Source organism: Dryobates pubescens, chromosome 21 (genome assembly GCF_014839835.1).
Source record: "Dryobates pubescens isolate bDryPub1 chromosome 21, bDryPub1.pri, whole genome shotgun sequence".
In the NCBI taxonomy this organism is placed as follows: Eukaryota; Metazoa; Chordata; class Aves; order Piciformes; family Picidae; genus Dryobates; species Dryobates pubescens.
In genome coordinates, this window is record NC_071632.1 from 2,384,626 (window position 1) to 2,404,317 (window position 19,692).

At 54.2% G+C, this 19,692-nt stretch overlaps 1 protein-coding gene across 4 annotated transcripts in view; it reads left to right on the forward strand.

Annotated features, from left to right (window-relative positions):
• Positions 1-19,692, forward strand: part of CACNB2 (calcium voltage-gated channel auxiliary subunit beta 2) — a 336,701-nt gene that overhangs the window by 113,922 nt on the left and 203,087 nt on the right. For 2 of the 4 annotated variants that reach the window (XM_054171148.1, XM_054171150.1), the window contains exon 1: positions 18,599-18,874. The exons of the other annotated variants lie outside the window; for them this stretch is intronic. In XM_054171148.1, coding sequence (XP_054027123.1) covers positions 18,704-18,874 — 171 coding nt within the window. In that variant the 5' untranslated portion in view covers positions 18,599-18,703. Of the gene's footprint in view, positions 1-18,598; positions 18,875-19,692 lie in introns of those variants that run through there. 4 annotated transcript variants of the gene reach the window in all.

Genomic DNA, 19,692 nt, shown 5'->3' on the forward strand with positions numbered 1-19,692 from the left:
GTGGCCAGCAGAAGCATGAAAGTCATTGTGCCCTGTGCTCAGCACTGCTTAGGCCACACCTTGAGTCCTGTGTCCAGTTCTGGGCTCCTCAGTTTAGGAAGGACATTGAGAGACTTGAAGGTGTCCAGAGAAGGGCAACAAGGCTGGGGAGGGGTCTGGAGCACAGCCCTGTGAGGAGAGGCTGAGGGAGCTGGGGTTGCTTAGCCTGCAGAAGAGGAGGCTCAGGGGAGACCTCATTGCTCTCTGCAACTCCCTGAAGGGAGGTTGTAGCCAGGAGGAGGTTGATCTCTTCTTTCAAGCAGCCAGCACCAGAACAAGAGGACACAGTCTCAAACTGTGCCAGGGGAAGTTTAGGCTGGAGGTGAGGAGAAAGTTCTTCACTGAGAGAGTCATTTGTCATTGGGATGTGCTGCCCAGGGAGGTGGTGGAGTCCCCATCCCTGGAGGTGTTGAAGAGGGGATTGGATGTGGCACTTGGTGCCATGGTCTAGTCATGAGGTCTGTGGTGACAGGTTGGACTCAATGATCTTTGAGGTCTCTACCAACCTTGGTGATTCTGTGATTACTCTGCTATGGCTGTGCTAACCCATGGCCCTCAGCACCACAGCTCTGCCTCTGGGAAACACCTCCAGGGATGGTCATTCAACCACCTCCCTGGGCAGCCTCTGCCAGTGCTTCAGAGCCCTTTCAGGGCAGAAGTTTCTTCTGACCTTCAACATAAACCTCCCCTGGGGCAATTTGAGGCCATATTTATTCCCATTTCAATTGGTAATCCTTGTTGAAGTCATGCAGATGAATTTCAGATTTGCAAGAAGCCATCCATTTAGAGCACAGCCTGCCCTGCTCTCAGCATCTTGGAGTTACAGAGTTGGGCTCAGGCCTTGGTGGTACCTCTCTCCTGCCCCACCACTGAGTCATCCTGGGACTGTGGACAGAGAGCTGCAGTGCTTCCTTCCCACAGAGCTGTGATTCTTTGGTGGGAGGAGAGCCCTGTGAGCAGAAGTCTGATGTTTTCTACTACACTTAAAAAGGCAAACCCAGAGTATTTCTTGCAGATAAACATTTGAAGTACAGCAGAGCCCATGTGGATGCTTCCTGGTGTTCTTACCCCCTGCCTTCCCCTGTGTGTGCCTGGCTGCACTCACTTGGGAGAATTGATTTCTCCTTGGAATGAATCACAGAGTAAGTTGAGTTGGAAGGGAGCTCCAAAGCTCATCCAGCCCAACCCCCCCGCACTCAGCAGGGACATCCTCCACTGGATCAGGTTACTCAGAGCCTGATTGAGACTGACCTTGAGTATCTCCAGGCATGGAGCCTCAGCCACCTCCCTGGGCAACCTGTGCCAGTGTTCCACCACCCTCCTGGTGCAGAACTTGTTCCTCACATCCAATCTCAATCTGCTCTGCTCTAGTCTGAAGCCATTGCCCCTGGTCCTGTCCCTGCAGGCCTTTGCAAACAGTCTCTCTGCAGCCTTCTTGTAGCCCCTTCAGGTATTGAAAGGTTGCTCTTAGGTCTCCCCAGAGCCTTCTCTTCTCCAGGCTAAGCAGCTCCCAGATCAGCGGAGCTGCTCCAACCCCCTGACTAGGTTGTGTGCCAGGTGGAGCTCCATATGTTGAATGAACCAGGAGCAGTATGAAAGCCCTGAGCTATAGCAGCTTGTGGGGGGGAACCTCACTGGGGACACCAGAGGCTGGAAGCAGCAGCCCAGGACATCTCTCCCCCCATCCACCACCACCACCAAAGAAAGCAGTAACTATTTCTCCTGCCCTCCCTCCCTCCACTCTCTCTCTCCCTTTTCTTTCTCTGTTTTGTTTGCTCCATTTTCTGTCTCTTTAATAAACTGAGTGAATGTTTTCCTCCTTTTTCTGAGTCTTTTTTGGGTTGTTTTCTCTCCTGACTCTCTTCTGCCCTCCCTCCCCCTTCAGTATTTACTTTCAATCTCTGTGCTGTGCTTGGGGTGTGTTGTCTTTGGGTGCAATGCTTCCTCCCTTCAGTGCTGGGGGGGTGTGGGGGGGAGAAAAACAAAGTGTTCTTGGCACTTTTAATACATCTTCTGATGAGCATTCCAGAAGAGCTTTCTGGGGCTGTGAAGTCATGATAAATTAATTGGCTGTCTTACAACATTAATTGAGTGTCCTGACTTCCCTGTGGAAGATTGCCATGCTTAATGTCTTTCCTACTATCTTTGTTACTAACCAAAAGGAGCAAAATTAATAACTTACTGAAAGGGAAATGGGAGGAAAATGAACAAATGCTTTTAGATTTGAATGGAAAAGACAGCTCAGGGAAAGTGCTGAACCTAGCAAGGGCAGAAACTCTTCTGTAGAAAGTCTTGCCATGGTCCTGCTGTGACCATCAGTGTGGAGTCTGGCACCTGGGAAAGAACAACCCCATGGAGCAGGAGAGGCTGGGGACTGACCTGTTGGAGAGCAGCACAGAGGGGAGGGCCCTGGGGGTCCTGGTGGATAGAAGGGTGACCATGAGCCAGCAATGTGCTCTGGTGGCCAAGAAGGCCAAGGGACTCCTGGGGTGGATTAGAAGGGCTGTGGTCAGTAGGTCAGAGAGGTTCTCCTCCCCCTCTACTCTGCCCTGCTGAGGCCACAGCTGGAATCTTGTGTCCAGTTCTGGGCTCCTCAGCTCAAGAAGGACCTCAGGGAACTGCTTGAGAGAGTCCAGCACAGAGGCACAGAGCTGCTGCAGGCAGTGGAACATCTCCCTGGGAGGCCAGGCTGAGGGAGCTGGGGCTTGGAGCTTGGAGCAGAGGAGCCTGAGGGCTGCCCTCATTGCTGGGGATGAAGATGTGCAGGGCTGGAGCCAGGCTCTGCTCAGGGATGGCCAAGCACAGCACAAGGGGCACTGGGGGCAAGCTGGAGCAGAGGAGGTGCCAGGGGAACAGGAGGGAAAACTTTGTCCCTGTGAGGGTGCTGGAGCCTGGAGCAGGCTGCCCAGAGAGGTTGTGGAGTCTCCTGCTCTGGAGCCTTTCCTACCCCACCTGGATGTGTTCTGTGTGACCTGCCCTGGGTGCTGCTGCTCTGGCAGGGGGTTGGGCTGGATGGTGTTCTGAGGTCCTTTCCAACCCTGAGTGTTCTGTGATGCTGTGATGAACCCCACACCTTCCTTCCATTCTGGCAGAAGTGGGGAAGGGGAAGGGACTTGGTGGTTATTTAGCCAAAGAAGAAAGAGAGAGGGTCAAGGTCAGGATAGGCTGGGAGAGGCCTGCCAGAGGCTGAGTACTGACAGAGGGAGAGTTCTTGGCTTCATCCTAAAAGACCTGGAAGAGCTTCTGTTCAAGCACTGAGTGACTGTGCCTTTAGGATAAACAGAGGCTTTGGGCTTTAGTGGAGTCCTTAAAGAGTTTTGCTAGTCAAGGTAGGAGCTGAGGGTCAAGGAGGATGTTTTGGCTGGCATTGAACACAGATAATTTACATCTCTGTGAACAAAGTCATTGTAGAGGCCTTCTGTAGGTCATTCCTTGGCTCTTCTACTTGAACACTGTATTGGTGGTGGCAGGTATCCCCAGGACTGCCCAGGATGTGGATGTTAATAACTCCGGTGGTCACCAAATGGGAGAAGCATGGAGTTGAGGAGTGGCCACTGCTTGGATAAGGAACTGGCTGCATGGCCACACTCAGAGAGTTGTCAATGGCTCAGTGTCCAAATGGAGACCAGTGGCATCCCTCAGGGATCAGTGCTGGCACCAGTGCTGTTTGACAGCTTGGTCAGTGCACAGGCAGTGGCACTGAGGCACCCTCAGCAGGGTTGCTGATGACACCAAGCTGTGTGGTGCTGCTGACAGCTGGAGGGAAGGATCCATCCAGAGGGACCTGGACAGGCTGCAGAGCTGGGCCCAGGACAACCTCAGGAGGTTCAGCAAGACCAAGGGCAAGGTCCTGCAGCTGGCTCAGGGCAATCCTAAGCACAGATCTAGGAGTGGCTCAAGAGCAGCCTGCAGGAGAAGGCCTTGGGGGTGTCAGTTGGTGACAAAGTCCCCAGGAGCCAGCACTGGTCCCTGGCAGCCCAGCAGGCAGCTGTGTGCTGAGCTGCAGCCAGAGCAGGGAGAGCAGCAGCACAGGGAGGGGATTCTGCCCCTCTGCTCTGCTCTGCTCAGACCCCACCTGCAGCACTGCCTCCAGCTCTGGGCCCCCAGCACAAGAAGGACCTGGAGCTGCTGGAGAGGGTCCAGAGGAGGCCATGAAGATGATCAGAAGCTGCAGAACCTCCCCTGTGGGGACAGGCTGAGAGTGCTGGGGCTGTTCAGCCTGTAGGAGAGAAGGCTCCAGGGAGACCTTAGAGCAGCCTTCCAGTACAATACAAGAAATCTGGGAAAAGATTTTCTACAGGGGCTTGGAGAGACAGGATGAGAAGGAGTGGATTGGAGTTTGAGGAGGGCAAATTGAAGCTGGAGATTAGGAAGCAGTGAGGGTGGGGAGACACTGGCACAGGTTGCCCAGCGAGGCTCTGGCTGCCTTCTCCCTGGAGGTGTTCAAGGCCAGGCTGGATGAGGACCTGAGCACCCTGGGCTGGTGGGAGGTGTCCCTGCCCATGGCAGGGGGTTGGAACCTGGTGATCTTTCTGGTGCCTTCCAAGCTGACCCATTCTCTGCCGGTGTGAACAAAGCAGCCAGCGCCGTGACAGATTGTAGCCGCGGCTGTGCCCGCAGGCAGCAGCGCCTCCATGCTGAGCGTGCTGTGCAAAGGGGTGATGCCTGTCCTGCCTTTGACAGCAGCTTGGCATTACAGATGAGCGGTTTTCCCAGGCTCTTCCTCTAGATGGAAGCACTCTGCTGCTTCCCGGGCACCAAACCGGGTTCAGCAGCTGAGGGAAGGGCTGCAGCAGCTCCTTGCAGTCGTGCACCCGTGCTGAGGTGCACACGGGTGGCTAGGGCCATGCTGTGCTGGAGCAGAAGGAGCGCTCCTGGGTTTGGTGTGGCTTCTGGAAACACACATCTGAGGGGAGTGTTTGCAAACTTTGAGCTGTCAGTGGGGAAAATGATGATTTTTATGGGAATAGTGACCTACTTCCTCTGCATCTGTTGGAATGCAAGCAGATGCTGCTGCATCTTGCCTCTGAAGTCTGTCGCAGTGTTCAGAATGATTCTTAGCAAGAGCACTCAGCAGCTTCCCACTTCATATCCTTCCCTGTCCAGGGGTTTGTGCACAGGCCTTGGGCTGCCACACCAGCCATAGAGACATCTCATTGCAAGCATCTTACTTTATTTATTACAGGCTCACAGGATGTTAGGGGTTGGAAGGGACCTCTGAAGAGCTTCCAGCCCACCCCCCTGCCAGAGCAGGAGCATAGAATCCAGCACAGGTCACACAGGAACACATCCAGACAGGGATGGAAAGGCTCCAGAGAAGGAGACTCCACAACCTCTCTGGGCAGCCTGCTCCAGGGCTCTGGGACCCTTCCTCCTCATGTTGAGATAGAACCTGCTGTGCTGCAGTTTCCATCCATTGCCCCTTGTCCTGTCCCAGGGCACAGTGAGCAGAGGCTGTCCCTGTCCCTTCCTTCCTGACCCCCAGCCCTCAGCTATTGATAGACATTGATCAGATCCCTCTCAGCCTTCTCCTCCCCAGACTGAACAGCCCCAGGGCTCTCAGCCTCTCCTCCCCAGGCAGTGCTGCAGTCCCTTCAGCATCCTTGGACTCTCTCCAGCAGATCCCTGTCCCTCCTGAGCTGGGGAGCCCAGAACTGGATGCAAGATTCCAGGTGAGGTCTCAGAGGGCAGAGAAGAGGGGGAGGAGAACCTCCCTGAAAGTGCTTGACACACTTCCTAATGCACCCCAGCATTGCTTTCCTTTCTCCACTTCTTCCAGAAACTGCCCCTGTTAAAACAGCTTTCATTTGTTTCATTCATGAGGTTGTGCAGTCTGCAGAGCAGCAGGCTCTGAGGAGGCTTTCTTACTGGCCTTCCAGGATCTGCAGGGGGCTCCAAGAGAGCTGGGGAGGGACTTCTGAGGGTGTCAGGGAGTGATAGGACTGGGGGGTATGGAGCAAAACTAGAAGTGGGGAGATTGAGATTGGCTGTGAGGAAGAAGTTGTTGCCCATGAGGGTGGTGAGAGCCTGGCACAGGTTGCCCAGGGAGGTGGTGGAAGCCTCCTGCCTGGAGGTGTTTGCAGCCAGGCTGGAGGTGGCTGTGAGCAACCTGCTGTGGTGTGAGGTGTCCCTGGCCATGGCAGGGGGTTGGGACTGGCTGAGCCTTGAGGTCAATTCCACACTGACAGTTCCATGATTTTCCTTAGTAGTGCTTTTCCCAGTGGCTCTGTTCAGCTGTTCCCAGTTGTGATTGTGAGCTAAGCTATTACATAATGCACTCTGCCTCTTGCTTTTAGGGCATTAATCTGGGAGACACAGATTTTACTGAAACTGGATGGTTTGCTGTTTCTGACAGCATCATTTTTGTGCAAGGCTTGGCCCCCTGCAAGCCATGTAGGAGACTCAGAAGCTAAGCTAGGTTGATTAATTATCTGCCTAATCAGTATTAAGTGTAGGAAGAGTTCCTCCAGATCAGAAGAATGGGACAAGCCATGCTGCACAGTTAATCTCCTGCTTTGGAGCCCTCTTTTTCTCCCAGACTGTGTAAAGAGTGCTGAAATAGTGCAGCCCAGCACCAGCCCAGTGTCAGTAAGTAAACATAATCCATGGATACTTTGTCCATGCAGCTAAATAAGGAAAGGCTTAGTCAGACCACTGCTTTCAGACTGAATCCATGGGTTGCTGCTGCCCTGTCTGCCTTGTGAGCTGAAAAAGGCATGGCAATTGATTGTGACCCATCCTGTGGAATCTCTGTGGCCACCTGATGCTGGGTCCTGCACTGGGGTCACAGCATCCCAGGGCCCTGTGAGGAGAGGCTGAGGGACCTGGGATTGTTTAGCCTGGAGAAGAGGAGGCTCAGGGGAGACCTCATTGCTCTCTACAAGGTTGTAGCCAGGTGGGGGTTGGTCTCTTCTCTCTAGCACCCAGCACCAGAGGACACAGTATTAAGCTGCACCAGGGGAAGTTTAGGCTGGAGGTGAGGAGAAAGTTCTTCCCAGAGAGAGTCATTCACCATTGGGATGTGTTGCCCAGGGAGGTGGTGGAGTCCCCATCCCTGGAGGTGTTCAAGAGGGGATTGGATGTGGCACTTGGTGCCATGGTTTAGTCATGAGGTCTGTGGTGACAGGCTGGACTCCATGATCTTTGAGGTCTCTGCCAACCTTGGTGATACTGTGAGAATGTGGCCTGGCACAGAGTAGCTGGAAAGCTGCAACTGAGAGAAACACCTGGGGGTGTTGATCAACAGGCAGCTGAAGATGAGGCTCTGTGTGCCCAGGTGGCCAAGGAGGCCTCCAGCATCCTGGCCTGGATCAGCAATGGTGTGGGCAGCAGGAGCAGGGAAGGGTTTGTCCCCCCTGTACTGAGCACTGGTGAGGCTGCACCTTGAGGACTGGGCTCAGTCTTAGGCCCTCACCTTAGAAAGACATTGAGGTGCTGGAGTGAGTCCTGAGAAGGGCAGCAATGCTGATCATTGCTGGGGCCCTTCTCTGGACCTGCTCCATCAGGTCCATGTCCTTGCTGTATTGAAGACTCTTCCTTCAGATGTGAATTTATGAATGTGGTGGTTAGACCAAAAAATCTCCCCTTATTTTATAGTCATTTTGGGGATTGCTTTGGCTCCAGAGAGCTAAGTAAGGAATCATCTCCTAATGCTTCTCTGCAGGTACTCAGGGTTAAGGAGCTGACCCCACTCAGAGCTCTGATTCTCAGCTGGTTGAAATGAGCCTTGTAAACCTGAAAGGAAAGTGCCAAAGAAACCTCAGACATGGATGCAAATAACTGCTTGACAGAGAGAAATTAAAAGAATAGAAATAGGAATAGAATAGAATAGAATAGAATAGAATAGAATAGAATAGAATAGAACAGAATAGAATAGAATAGAATAGAATAGAATTAACCAGGTTGGAAAAGACCTCCAAGATCATCAAGTCCAACCTATCACCCAGCACCATCTGATCAACTAAACCATGGCACCAAGTGCCTCATCCAGGCTCTTCCCAAACACCTCCAGTGATGGGGACTCCACCACCTCCCTGGGCAGCACATCCCAATGGCCAATCTCCCTTGCTGGGAAGAATTTCTTCCTCACCTCCAGCCTAAACCTTCCCTGGCACAGCTTGAGACTGTGTCCTCTTGTTCTGGTGCTGGCTGCTTGAAAGAAGAGATCAACCCCCACCTGCCTACAGCCTCCCTTCAGGGAGTTGGAGAGAGCAATGAGGTCTCCCTTGAGCCTCCTCTTCTCCAGGCTAAGCAACCCCAATATGTACAAAATCTCCAGGAGTTACAATACAAGCCCTATGAGGAGAGGGTGAGGGAGCTGGGATTGTTTAGCCTGGAGGAGACTCAGGGGAGACCTCATTGCCCTCTACAACTGCCTGAAAGGAGGTTGTAGCTGGGAAAGGGTTGGTCTCTTCTCCCAGGCACCCAGCACCAGAACAAGAGGACACAGTCTCAAGCTGCGCCAGGGGAGGTTTAGGCTGGAGGTGAGGAGAAAGTTCTTCACTGAGAGAGTTGTTAGCCATTGGAATGTGCTGCCCAGGGAGATGGTGGAGTCCCCATCCCTGGAGGTGTTCAAGAGGGGATTGGATGTGGCACTTGGAGCCATGGTCTAGTCATGAGGTCTGTGGAGACAGGTTGGACTTGATGATCCTTGGGGTCTCTTTCAGCCTTAGCTATACTGTGATACTGTGATACTGTAATATTTACACTTCATAAACAGCACAAGAACCTCCCTGGTCAAGGACCAGGGGAAGCTACCAGCTTCTCCTTTTTCTGCCTCCCCCCACATCCCTGTCCAAAAGGGAGAAGAGAAAGGAGCAAAGTAAGTTGCTGTTAACCTAAACAATGCAGCCAAGGTCAAGCAGGAGCAGGTTAGTATCTCTCCAGAGCAAAGAAGAGAGAAGAGAGGAGAGAATTGTTTAGGGTTGTTTAGAGTGATCTTTATTTGCCTTTTCACACCCAGCAGTGATTTGTTTACATTATACTGCTTTTCTGCTCCAGACCTGTGAAAAAAATGAAAGGGCAGAGCCTAAAACTACCACACACAGGCAGCAGAGACACCCAGCCAGCATGTCATGGTGTTTATAGCTCGTCTGAGTGAGCATGAGAAAGGTGGGAACACAAAGGCTTGTAGCAGCCTCGATGCATGGTCTGCAGTGGTTTGAAATTAGAGCAGAGCAGATTGAGATTGGATGTGAGGAGCAAGTTCTGCACCAGGAGGCTGCTGGAACACTGGCACAGGTTGCACAGGGAGGTGGCTGAGGCTCCATGGCTGGAGATATTCCAGGTAAGGATAGACAGGGCTCTGGCAACCTGATCTAGTGGAGGATGTCCCTGCTGAGTGCAGAGGAGTTGGGCTGGATGAGCTTTGGAGCTCCCTTCTCACCTTGAGGGTTCTGTGACTCCATGAAGATGCTGCAGAGCTCTTAGGGACAGCAGGAGGAGGGAGCAGTGTCAAAGCTGCAGTATCTTTGTGGTGCCTCATCCTTTCCTGGTGGCCTGGCCTGTAAAGAGCAACAACTAGGCTTTGGCAACTCATGTATCACAGGATCATAGAATCAGTCAGGGTTGGAAGGGACCACAAGGATCATCTAGTTCCAACCCCCCTGCCATGGGCAGGGACACCCCACACTAGATCAGGCTGGCCACAGCCTCATCCAGCCTGGGCTTAAACACCTCCAGGGACAGGGCCCCAACCACCTCCCTGGACAACCCATTCCAGGGCTTCACCACTCTCATGGGGAAGAACTTCCTCCTCCCCTCCAGCCTCAATCTCCCCACCTCCAGCTTCATTCCATTCCCCCTAGTCCTATCACTGCCTGAGATCCTGAGCAGTCCCTCCCCAGCCTTCTTGGAGCCCCCCTCAGATACTGGAAGGCCACAATGAGGTCACCTCAGAGCCTTCTCTTCTCCAGACTGAACAGCCCCAACTCCTTCAGTCTGTGCTCACAGGAGAGCAGCTCCAGCCCTCTGCTCATCCTCCTGGCCCTTCTCTGGACACCTTCCAGCACCTCCAGATCCCTCTTGCAATAGGGGCTCCAGAACTGGAGGCAGTACTGCAGGTGGGGTCTCCCCAGAGCTGAGCAGAGGGGGAGAATCCCCTCCCTGGCCCTGCTGGCCACACTTCTCTTGCTGCAGCCCAGGCTCTGGTTGGCTTTCTGGGCTGCAAGGTCTCACTGCTGGCTCCTGTTGAGCTTCTCCTCCCCCAGCACCCCCAAGTCTCTCTCCTCAGGGCTGCTTTCCAGCCAGTCCCTGCCCAGCCTGCATTTGTGCCTGGGATTGCCTCCACCCAGCTGCAGGACCCTGCCCTTGGTCTTGTTGAACCTGCTGAGGTTGGCTTGTGCCCAGCTCTGCAGCCTGTCCAGGTCCCTCTGGATGGATCCCTTCCCTCCAGCTGTCTGCTGCACCACACAGCTTGGTGTCATCAGCAACCCTGCTGAGGGTGCACTCAGTGCCACTGTCCATGGCACCCACAGAGATGTTGAACAAGCCTGGCCCCAGGACTGATCCCTGAGGGACTCTGCTTGTCCCTGGCCTCCACTGGGCCATGGACCCATGGACAGCCACTCTTTGGGTGCAGCCATCAAGCCAGTTCTGTATCCATCTGGTGGTCACCCATCACACCCCTGTGTCACCAGCCTGGAGACCAGGCTGTGGTGTGGGACAGTGTGAAGGCTTTGCTCAGGGCCAGGGAAACCACAGCAGTTGCTCTCCCCTCAGCTATCATATCATCTCTAACTCACACAACCATGGAATTATTTTGGTTGGAACAGCCCTTGAAGCTCACCCAGTCCAGCCATCCAGTGATGAATGTTGTTGGTCATTGGAATGTGCTGCCCAGGGAAGTGGTGGAGTCCCCATCCCTGGAGGTGTTCAGGACGGGATTGAATGTGGCACTTGGAGCCATGGTTGAGTCAGTCAGGAGGTGTTGGGTGATAGGTTGGCCTTGATGATCTCTGAGTCTTATCCAACCTTACTGATTCTATGATTCTAACATGGCTGTGATGGCAGGAAAAAAGTGCATTTGGTTCTTGGCTTTCCAACAGCACAGTGCAGTCTGCACACACCCCTCTGGGCTGCCTCAGCCTTCACATCACTTACTTGCCAACCTCAACACTTTCACAGCTTTTACAAACAGAATCATACAACTCCTTCAGTTGGAAAAGCCCTTTTAAGATCATGGAGTCCAACCATTCTCTACCTCTGCCAAGGCTGGGGCTAACCCATGGCCCTCAGCACCACAGCTCTGCCTCTGGGATGGGGATCCAACCACCTCCCTGGGCAGCCTGTGCCAGTGCTTCAGAACCCTTTCAGGGAAGAAGTTGCTTCTAATGTCCAACCTAAACCTCCCCTGGGGCAGCTTGAGGCCATTTCCTCTCACCCTATCACTTGTCACTAGAGGGAAGCAGCAGACCAACCCCCACCCAGCTGCAACCTCCTTAGAGGGAGCTGTAGAGAGCAATGAGGTCTCCCCTCAGCCTCCAGGCTCAGGAGCCCCAGGTCCCTCCACCGCTCTTCACCAGCCCTGTTCTCCAGATCAAAGCTCCCAGCACCATCCCCACCACAACAAACCCCACACATGTCTGAAGTAATTTCTCTCACAAGGAGCTTCCCAGGCCTGCCCACAAGTGTCCTTTAGTTCAGAGCTGTGGCTGAAACAGATGTGTGTTGCCAGAGCCATTTCAATTTAGCTCCTCCAAATAAGCAGCCGCTGGAATGAAGGTCTCTGCTCTCTGGATATAAAGCAGAAATGACAGCATGACCTTGCGAGGCAATGCTGTCAGGCTGCTCCTTCACATTCAGGCAGCAATTAGGTGAACACTACAGCAGACTGCAGGGCTTAATGAAGAACATCCTTTGTACACACTACAGGAACCTGTGACATCTTTGTGGGTGCCATGGACAGTGGCACTGAGTGCAGCCTCAGCAGGGTTGCTGATGACACCAAGCTGTGTGGTGCAGCAGACAGCTGGAGGGAAGGGATCCATCCAGAGGGACCTGGACAGGCTGCAGAGCTGGGCACAAGCCAACCTCAGGAGGTTCAACAAGACCAAGGGCAGGGTCCTGCAGCTGAGTCAAGGCAATCCCAGGCACAAATGCAGGCTGGGCAGGGACTGGCTGGAAAGCAGCCCTGAGGAGAGAGACTTGGGGGTGCTGGGGGAGGAGAAGCTCACCAGGAGCTCTCAGTGTGCACTTGCAGCCCAGAAAGCCAACCAGAGCCTGGGCTGCAGCAAGAGAAGTGTGGCCAGCAGGGCAAGGGAGGGGATTCTCCCCCTCTGCTCAGCTCTGCTGAGACCCCACCTGCAGTACTGCCTCCAGTTCTGGAGCCCCTATTGCAAGAGGGATCTGGAGGTGCTGGAAGGTGTCCAGAGAAGGGCCACCAGGATGAGCAGAGGGCTGGAGCTGCTCTCCTGTGAGCACAGACTGAAGGAGTTGGGGCTGTTCGGTCTGGAGAGGAGAAGGCTCCCAGGTGACCTCATTGTGGCCTTCCAGGATCTGAAGGGGGCTACAAGAAGGCTGGGGAGGGACTGCTCAGGATCTCAGGCAGTGATAGGACTAGGGGGAATGGAATGAAGCTGGAGGTGGGGAGATTGAGGCTGGAGGGGAGGAGGAAGTTCTTCCCCATGAGAGTGGTGAAGCCCTGGAATGGGTTGTCCAGGGAGGTGGTTGGGGCCCTGTCCCTGGAGGTGTTTAAGCCCAGGCTGGATGAGGCTGTGGCCAGGCTGATCTAGTGTGGGGTGTCCCTGCCCATGGCAGGGGGGTTGGAACTAGATGATCCTTGTGGTCCCTTCCAGCCCTGACTGATACTGTGATCCTGTGATACCATCAACCTTACACAGGGCAGGGCTCATGTCTTGACTTTCTAGCCTTGCTAGCAGCTGAGCTTTCCACCGCTGCTGCCCTCCCATGCATGATTGACTTGCAGCAGGAATAGCTCCGTACTGCAGACAGTGCCAGTGCATCCCAGAGGCAGGAAATTCTCTCCTTTGAGGAAAATGCAGCATTTCTCCATTCTGCTGTGGGAGGGACTGAATGTAGTTCATTTCACTTGAGCACATCTGGCAAGCCATCAGCAGCTGCTGCTCGTCAGATTCTGGGAGCTGAGCTAATACTGAGAAGGAGGAAACTCGAGGGCCAGCTGCTTTCCAGCTTGTTAGTGTGGGACCAGGCTGCTGCTTCCTAGCACACTGTCTGAGCTCACAGCTGCTCTCATCTCTCCTACACCAATGACAGTGCTGGAGGTGCTGGTGTAAGAGAGGCTGTACTTACAGAGTCACAGAATGTCAGGGGTTGGAAGGGACTTTGAAAGCTCATCCAGTCCAAACCCCCTAGATTTGTGCCTGGGATTGCCCTGAGCCAGCTGCAGGACCTTGCCCTTGGTCTTGCTGAACCTCCTGAGGTTGTCCTGGGCCCAGCTCTGCAGCCTGTGCAGGTCCCTCTGGATGGATCCTTCCCTGCAGCTGTCAGCAGCACCACACAGCTTGGTGTCATCAGCAGCCCTGCTGAGGTTATATATATAATGTTCAAGTAGAAGAGCCTAGGAATGACCTACAGAAGGCCTCTACAATGACTTTGTTCACAGAGATGTAAATTATCTGTGTTCAATGCCAGCCAAAACATCCTCCTTGACCCTCAGCTCTTACCTTGACTAGCAAAACTCTTTAAGGACTCCACTAAAGCCCAAAGCCTCTGTTTCTCCTAAAGGCACAGTCACTCAGTACTTGAACAGAAGCTCTTCCAGGTCTTTTAGGATGAAGCCAAGAACTCTCCCTCTGTCAGTACTCAGCCTCTGGCTGGCCTCTCCCAGCCTATCCTGACCTTGACCCTCTCTCTTTCTTCTTTGGCTAAATAACCACCAAGTCCCTTCCCCTTCCCCACTTCTGCCAGAATGGAAGGAAGGTGTGGGGTTCATCACAGCATCACAGAACACTCAGGGTTGGAAAGGACCTCAGAACACCATCCAGCCCAACCCCCTGCCAGAGCAGCATCACCCAGGGCAGGGCACACAGAACACATCCAGGGGGGTTGGAAAGGCTCCAGAGCAGGAGACTCCACAGCCTCTCTGGGCAGCCTGCTCCAGGCTCCAGCACCCTCACAGGGACAAAGTTTTCCCTCCTGTTCCCCTGGCACCTCCTCTGCTCCAGCTTGCCCCCAGTGCCCCTTGTGCTGTGCTTGGCCATCCCTGAGCAGAGCCTGGCTCCAGCCCTGCACATCTTTATCCCCAGCAATGAGGGCAGCCCTCAGGCTCCTCTGCTCCAAGCTCCAAGCCCCAGCTCCCTCAGCCTGGCCTCCCAGGGAGATGTTCCACTGCCTGCAGCAGCTCTGTGCCTCTGGGATGGACTCTCTCAAGCAGTTCCCTGAGGTCCTCCTGGGAATACAACTGAACCAGAGGTGTTTCCTCTGCCTTGTTTCAGCCAGCATTTGGCCTATCAGGTATCTGAACAAACCTTCTCCTGGTGGTGGAACAGCTTCTGCAGCCAGGGTAAAACCATCCCAGGGGTGCTGCAGAAATCCTGAGCTTCTCTTTGCCATTCTGCTTCCCTTAACCTGTTCTATCAGCAGTAACTACACTAACAAGCTAAGGGCTTGCTGCTGAGAGATTCTGTGGCCAGAACCAACAAGAGAAGTCATAACAGATACCTTTGATACATGATTCATGTAAAGGTGCATCCAAAGAAGAATGTGCCCCACTGGTGAGCATGGATGCCATAGGAGACAACACTTACAATATGCTGGAGGCTCTGTAGCCCAGATTGTGCTGTGCCCTGGATAACAAACTGGCTGATGGCCAGGCCCAAGGAGTGGTTGGGAATGGAGCTAAGTCTGCCTGGTGTCAGTCACCAGTGGTGTCCCCCAGGGCTCAGCACTGGGACCTGTCCTCTTTAATGTCTTTATCAATGATCTGGAGGAGGGCACTGAGGCTCCCTCAGTGAGTCTGCAGATGACAGCAGGCTGGGTGGCTGTGTCCAGCTGCTAGAGGCTGGGGAAGCTTCACAGCAGGACCTGGGCAGGTGAGAGCCATGGGCCAAGGCTCATTGGAGGAAGTTCAACAAGGCCAGGGGCCAGGTCCTGCACCTGGCTCACAGCAACCCCCTGGGGAGCTCCAGACCTGGGGATGTGTGGCTGGAAAGCTGCAGCTGGGAGAGGGACCTGGGGGTGTTGGGTGGCAGTCACTGAGCATGAGGCAGCAGTGCCCAGGGGGCCAAGAAAGCCAAAGGCATCCTGGCCTGGGTCAGAAGCAGGGTGGGCAGCAGGGCCAGGGAGGGGATCATCCCCCTGTGCTCAGCACTGGGGAGGCCACCCCTGGAGGGCTGTGTTCAGCTGTGGGCCCTCCCTGCAGGAAGGACACTGAGGGGCTGGAGCCTGTGCAGAGCAGGGCAGGCAGGCTGGAGAAGGGCCTGGAGCCCCTGGGCTAGAGGAGGGGCTGAGGGAGCTGGGGGTGTTGAGGCTGGAGAAGAGGAGGCTGAGGGAGACCTCCTTGCTCTCTGCAGCTCCCTGCAGGGAGGTTGCAGTGAGGAGGGGACAGCCTCTGCTCCTTGGTGGCAAGGGCCAGGAGCAGAGGCAATGGTTGCAAGCTGCCCCAGGGGAGGTTCAGGCTGGCTGCTAGGAAATCTTTCTTGCCTGGAAGGGTTCTGAGGCCTTGGAATGTTGTGCCCAGGGCAGTGCTGGAGTCCCCATCCCTGGAGGTGTTGAAGCAGTGTGTGGAGCTGGTGCTTAGGGCCATGGTTTGGTGCTGAGCCTGCAGTGCTGGGTGGAGGTTGGACTGGCTGAGCCTGGAGGTCTCTTCCAGCCAGATGTGTCCTGTGAGTCTGTGATTCTATGCAGTTTAGCAAGACAGCCAGAGGTGTGAATACACCTGGCTGTTAATCTTGAGATTTTCCTGCTTGCCTGGGCTGTGCAACTAACAGAAAGTGTGTACATGGCCTTGTAGATTAACATTGCTCCTCGTAGTGTTCACTGAAAGGTTCAAAACACATCTGCAGAGGGGCTGCAGTGGGTGCAGAGAAGGGCAGTTAAGCTGGTGAAGGGTCTGGGGAGGAGCATCCGAGGAAACTGAGGTTGTTCAGTCTGCAGAAAAGGAGGCGGAGGAGAGACCTCATTGCTCTCCATAGGTCCATGAAAAGAGGTTGGAGCCAGGTGAGGGTTGGTCTCTTCTCACTGATAAGTGCTAGGATGAGAGGAAATGGCCTCAAGTTGCCCCAGGGGAGGTTTAGATTGGATCTTAGAAGAGACTTCTTCCCTGAAGGGGTTCTGAAGCACTGGCAGAGGCTGCCCAGGGAGGTGGTTGAATGCCCATCCCCGGAGGTGTCCACGAGGCAGAGCTGTGGTGCTGAGGGCCATGGGTTAGCCCCAGCCTTGGCAGAGGTAGAGAATGGTTGGAGTGGATGAGCTGAAAGGGCTTTTCCAACCAAATCCATTTCACAATTGTAGTTAAAGATGGTGGTGACTGAGCCAGCAGTGGAAGGTGCTGCAGCCCCTTGAGCCTGGGATGGTTTACTGCCAATGGGTGTGTCTATTAAAAAGCTGTATGCAGCCAAGCCTTCCTTCCAGCTGGGCAAAGGAGGCTGTGACCAGTTGTTCTTCTCACCAGCATGGACTCCACATCTGCAGGACACTGGCATTGCTTTCATGTTGGGTGGTTATTTCCACTGGAAAACTCTTGGATTCTGCTTTTCTCTCTGTCCTCAACAGGCTAAACAGTTTCTGGTTTCTTTCAGCAGAGCAAGATCTTGTGCTGTCACCTTGGAAAAGACCTTAATGTTCCTTTAATACCCACACCCAGATTGTGGAGCATCCACAAATTGAATTGGTGGAATTATGAACTCAGTGCAGATACATTAAATAATGAGTGGAAGGTGCCAGATGATCCTTGGGGTATAATCTAGGTCTGTATCCTGAGTAGGTATTAAATATTACATTATTAGTTAGAGAGGTCCCAGAGAAATGGTGTTAGAATGCAGGCTGCAGCTGTGTGTCACATCCATGCTGCTGTCAGCTGCACTGGGCTGAATTTTGCACTTCTTTTCTGTTGGGTTTTTTTGGTCATCTTGTCCCCTTACTTGTTCAGTTCATAGAACCCCAGATCTGTCAGGGTTGGAAGGGACCTCAAGGCTCAGCCAGTGCCAACCCCCCTGCCTTGGCCAAGGACACCTCACACTACAGCAGGTTGCTCACAGCCACATCCAGCCTGGCCTTCAAAACCTTCCACCACCTCCCTGGGCAACCTGTGCCAGGCTCTCACCACCCTCATGGGAAGAACTTCTTCCTCACATCCAATCTCAATCTCCCCATTTCTATTTTTTTTTTCCATCCCCCCAGTCCTATCACTCCCTGACACCCTCCAAAGTCCCTCCCCAGCTTTCTTGGAGCCCCCTTCAAATACTGGAAGGCCACCAGAAGGTCTCCTCAGAGCCTTCTCCTCTACAGACTGCACAACCCCAACTCCCTCAGTCTGTCTTCATAGGAGAGATGCTCCAGAGCTGAGTCCCAGGGGACAATCCCCTCCCTGCTGCTGCTGGACACAGCATTGCTGACCCCAGCCAGGAGGCCTTTGGCTTTCTTGGCCATCTGGGCACACTGCTGGCTCCTCTTCAGCTGCTTGTCCATGGGTACCCCCAGGTCCCTTTCTGCCAGCAGCTTTCAGCCACACTGCCCCAAGCCTGTAGCCTTGCTTGGGGTTGTTGTGCCCCAAGGGCAGGACCTGGCACTTGGCCTTGTTCAAGCTCATCAGTGAGTCTGTAGCAAACTCCCAGCTGGAGGTGGTGTGAAACCCTCCCCTGGCAGCCCCTGCAGCTGCTCAAGCCAGCATCTCTTGGAGGGCTGAGCTGACCACGGCATTGCTCTTACGATGGACTGCTCCAGATGCTCTCCCGCTGGGCACCGAGGCAGGAGTGCTTCGGAACGGTGGCGGCCCGCCTGCCGAGCGAGGGAGCAGAGGTCTGCCTGGATAATCCGATTGCAATCAACTCACTCTAATCACTACTGATAGTTGCAAAATTTAGCCTGGATCCGCTCTTGGTAATCTAGATTGACAGGAGGTAAAAGTAAAGGGACAGAAGGGCAGAGGAGCAAAGAGAAACGAGCGGGGAGTGACTTTCTGCCGTCGCTTCCCCTGCCGTGCCGGCGGCTGCGCCCCGAGCCGCGGCGGGCGCTGATCGAGCGCTGCCCTCCGCCCCGCACGGCGCCGCGGGGACCTCTGCAACCTGTTGGTCTGCATTATTTATTGCCATCGAGAGCCTGGTTCTGCCCGGAAGGTGCCGGGCTTGTGAAATATTCAGGCAGAGCAGCAGTTCAGCGGCGCAGGCAGCAGCGGAGCGGATCGTCGGCTTCCTCCGAAGGAGGGCGGCCGCGGCGCCGGGCTCCGTCCTCCCGCGGGCTGGGTGCTTGGCTGCGGGTTCGGTGGGACACCGGCTGCCTGGCTGCGGGTTGCGGGGGTCAGTGGGCTCTGCGCTTTCCCGGTGAAAGCCTGAAGCATCCGTGAGAGCAAGTCCGTTGGCTTTCAGCTGTAACTTTTGCAAGAGAAGAGCCGAGCTCGGATTTGATGGGTGTGCAGAACTCCAGGCAGCTGCTGCTGAAGGCGAGGCTTTCACCGAGGCTTGGCTCTCTTTGACTGGGTTGGAGACTAGGAAGGCGAAAATGACTTTTTTCATTGTTACCTGACCACATGCTCGGTGTGCCTGTGACGGCCAGGCTGAGGGACTGCACACCCTGGGGTAACAAGAGGCACCTGGACTACCTCTCCATTTCACTTTCCATGCTGGTGGGGCTGTTGTTGGTCATCTCAGCCTTGCATGTTGCCATGCCAAAAACACCCAAGGCTAAAAATGTGTCCTGGGTAAGTACAAAAGGTGGAACAAAGGTTTTATAAGGTTGTTTTGGTTTGTTCATATATATATCTCTATGAGAACATGCTTCTTTCTTAACTTTCCACTTAATTAGACTGAGATGTGAGGCAGATGGGGGGCCGGGGGGGAGGGTGGAATTCCAAATGCTTGTTGCAGTTGTTTAAATGATTCCTATGAATTAAGAGCAAACCTACCACATTAACTGGAGCCTCAGGATTTGGAAGGACCTCTCTTAGGAAACGTTCAGACCTTAGGCTTTGCTTCTGCTTGCCTTTGCCACCTGCTTGTCCCCCGTGCTCAATGTGTGCTGTGTGCTCGCTGCGGCTTGCAGGGCACGGGGTCAAGGAGTAGAAGTTTTGAAGAGTTGGTGGGGATGGCTGATTTTCATCACAGTTTGATTTCTGGGCTCGAGTGTTTCAGTGCTCTGTGACTGTAGGCATTCTTCTGGGCAGTGCAGCCCTCATCTTTTGGCAGCGTTCAGAAAGCCTCTGGAGTTCTAACCAGCTGCGCTGCACTGTGGGGTGAAGCTGTCCGCCTTTGGTGCCTTCTGCTGCCGGCTGCTTTGGTTTTGCTAAGCAAACACATCCCTGTTTTGTCCTGGTAGGTTATTTCTGTGTCAGAAATTAGGATCCCCCTGCTGGGGAATAAAGCAAGCCATGAAATGTAATTCCAGGGTAAGTAAGAGTGTCCTTCTGTGACCCCCATCACGTACGGTTACACAACGCTGCCAGCGCGCTGCCTGCGCTGCCCGACCAGCACAATGTCATCAAACCCCGGGCCCAGGCACCAACCTGGCCATGCTGGCAGG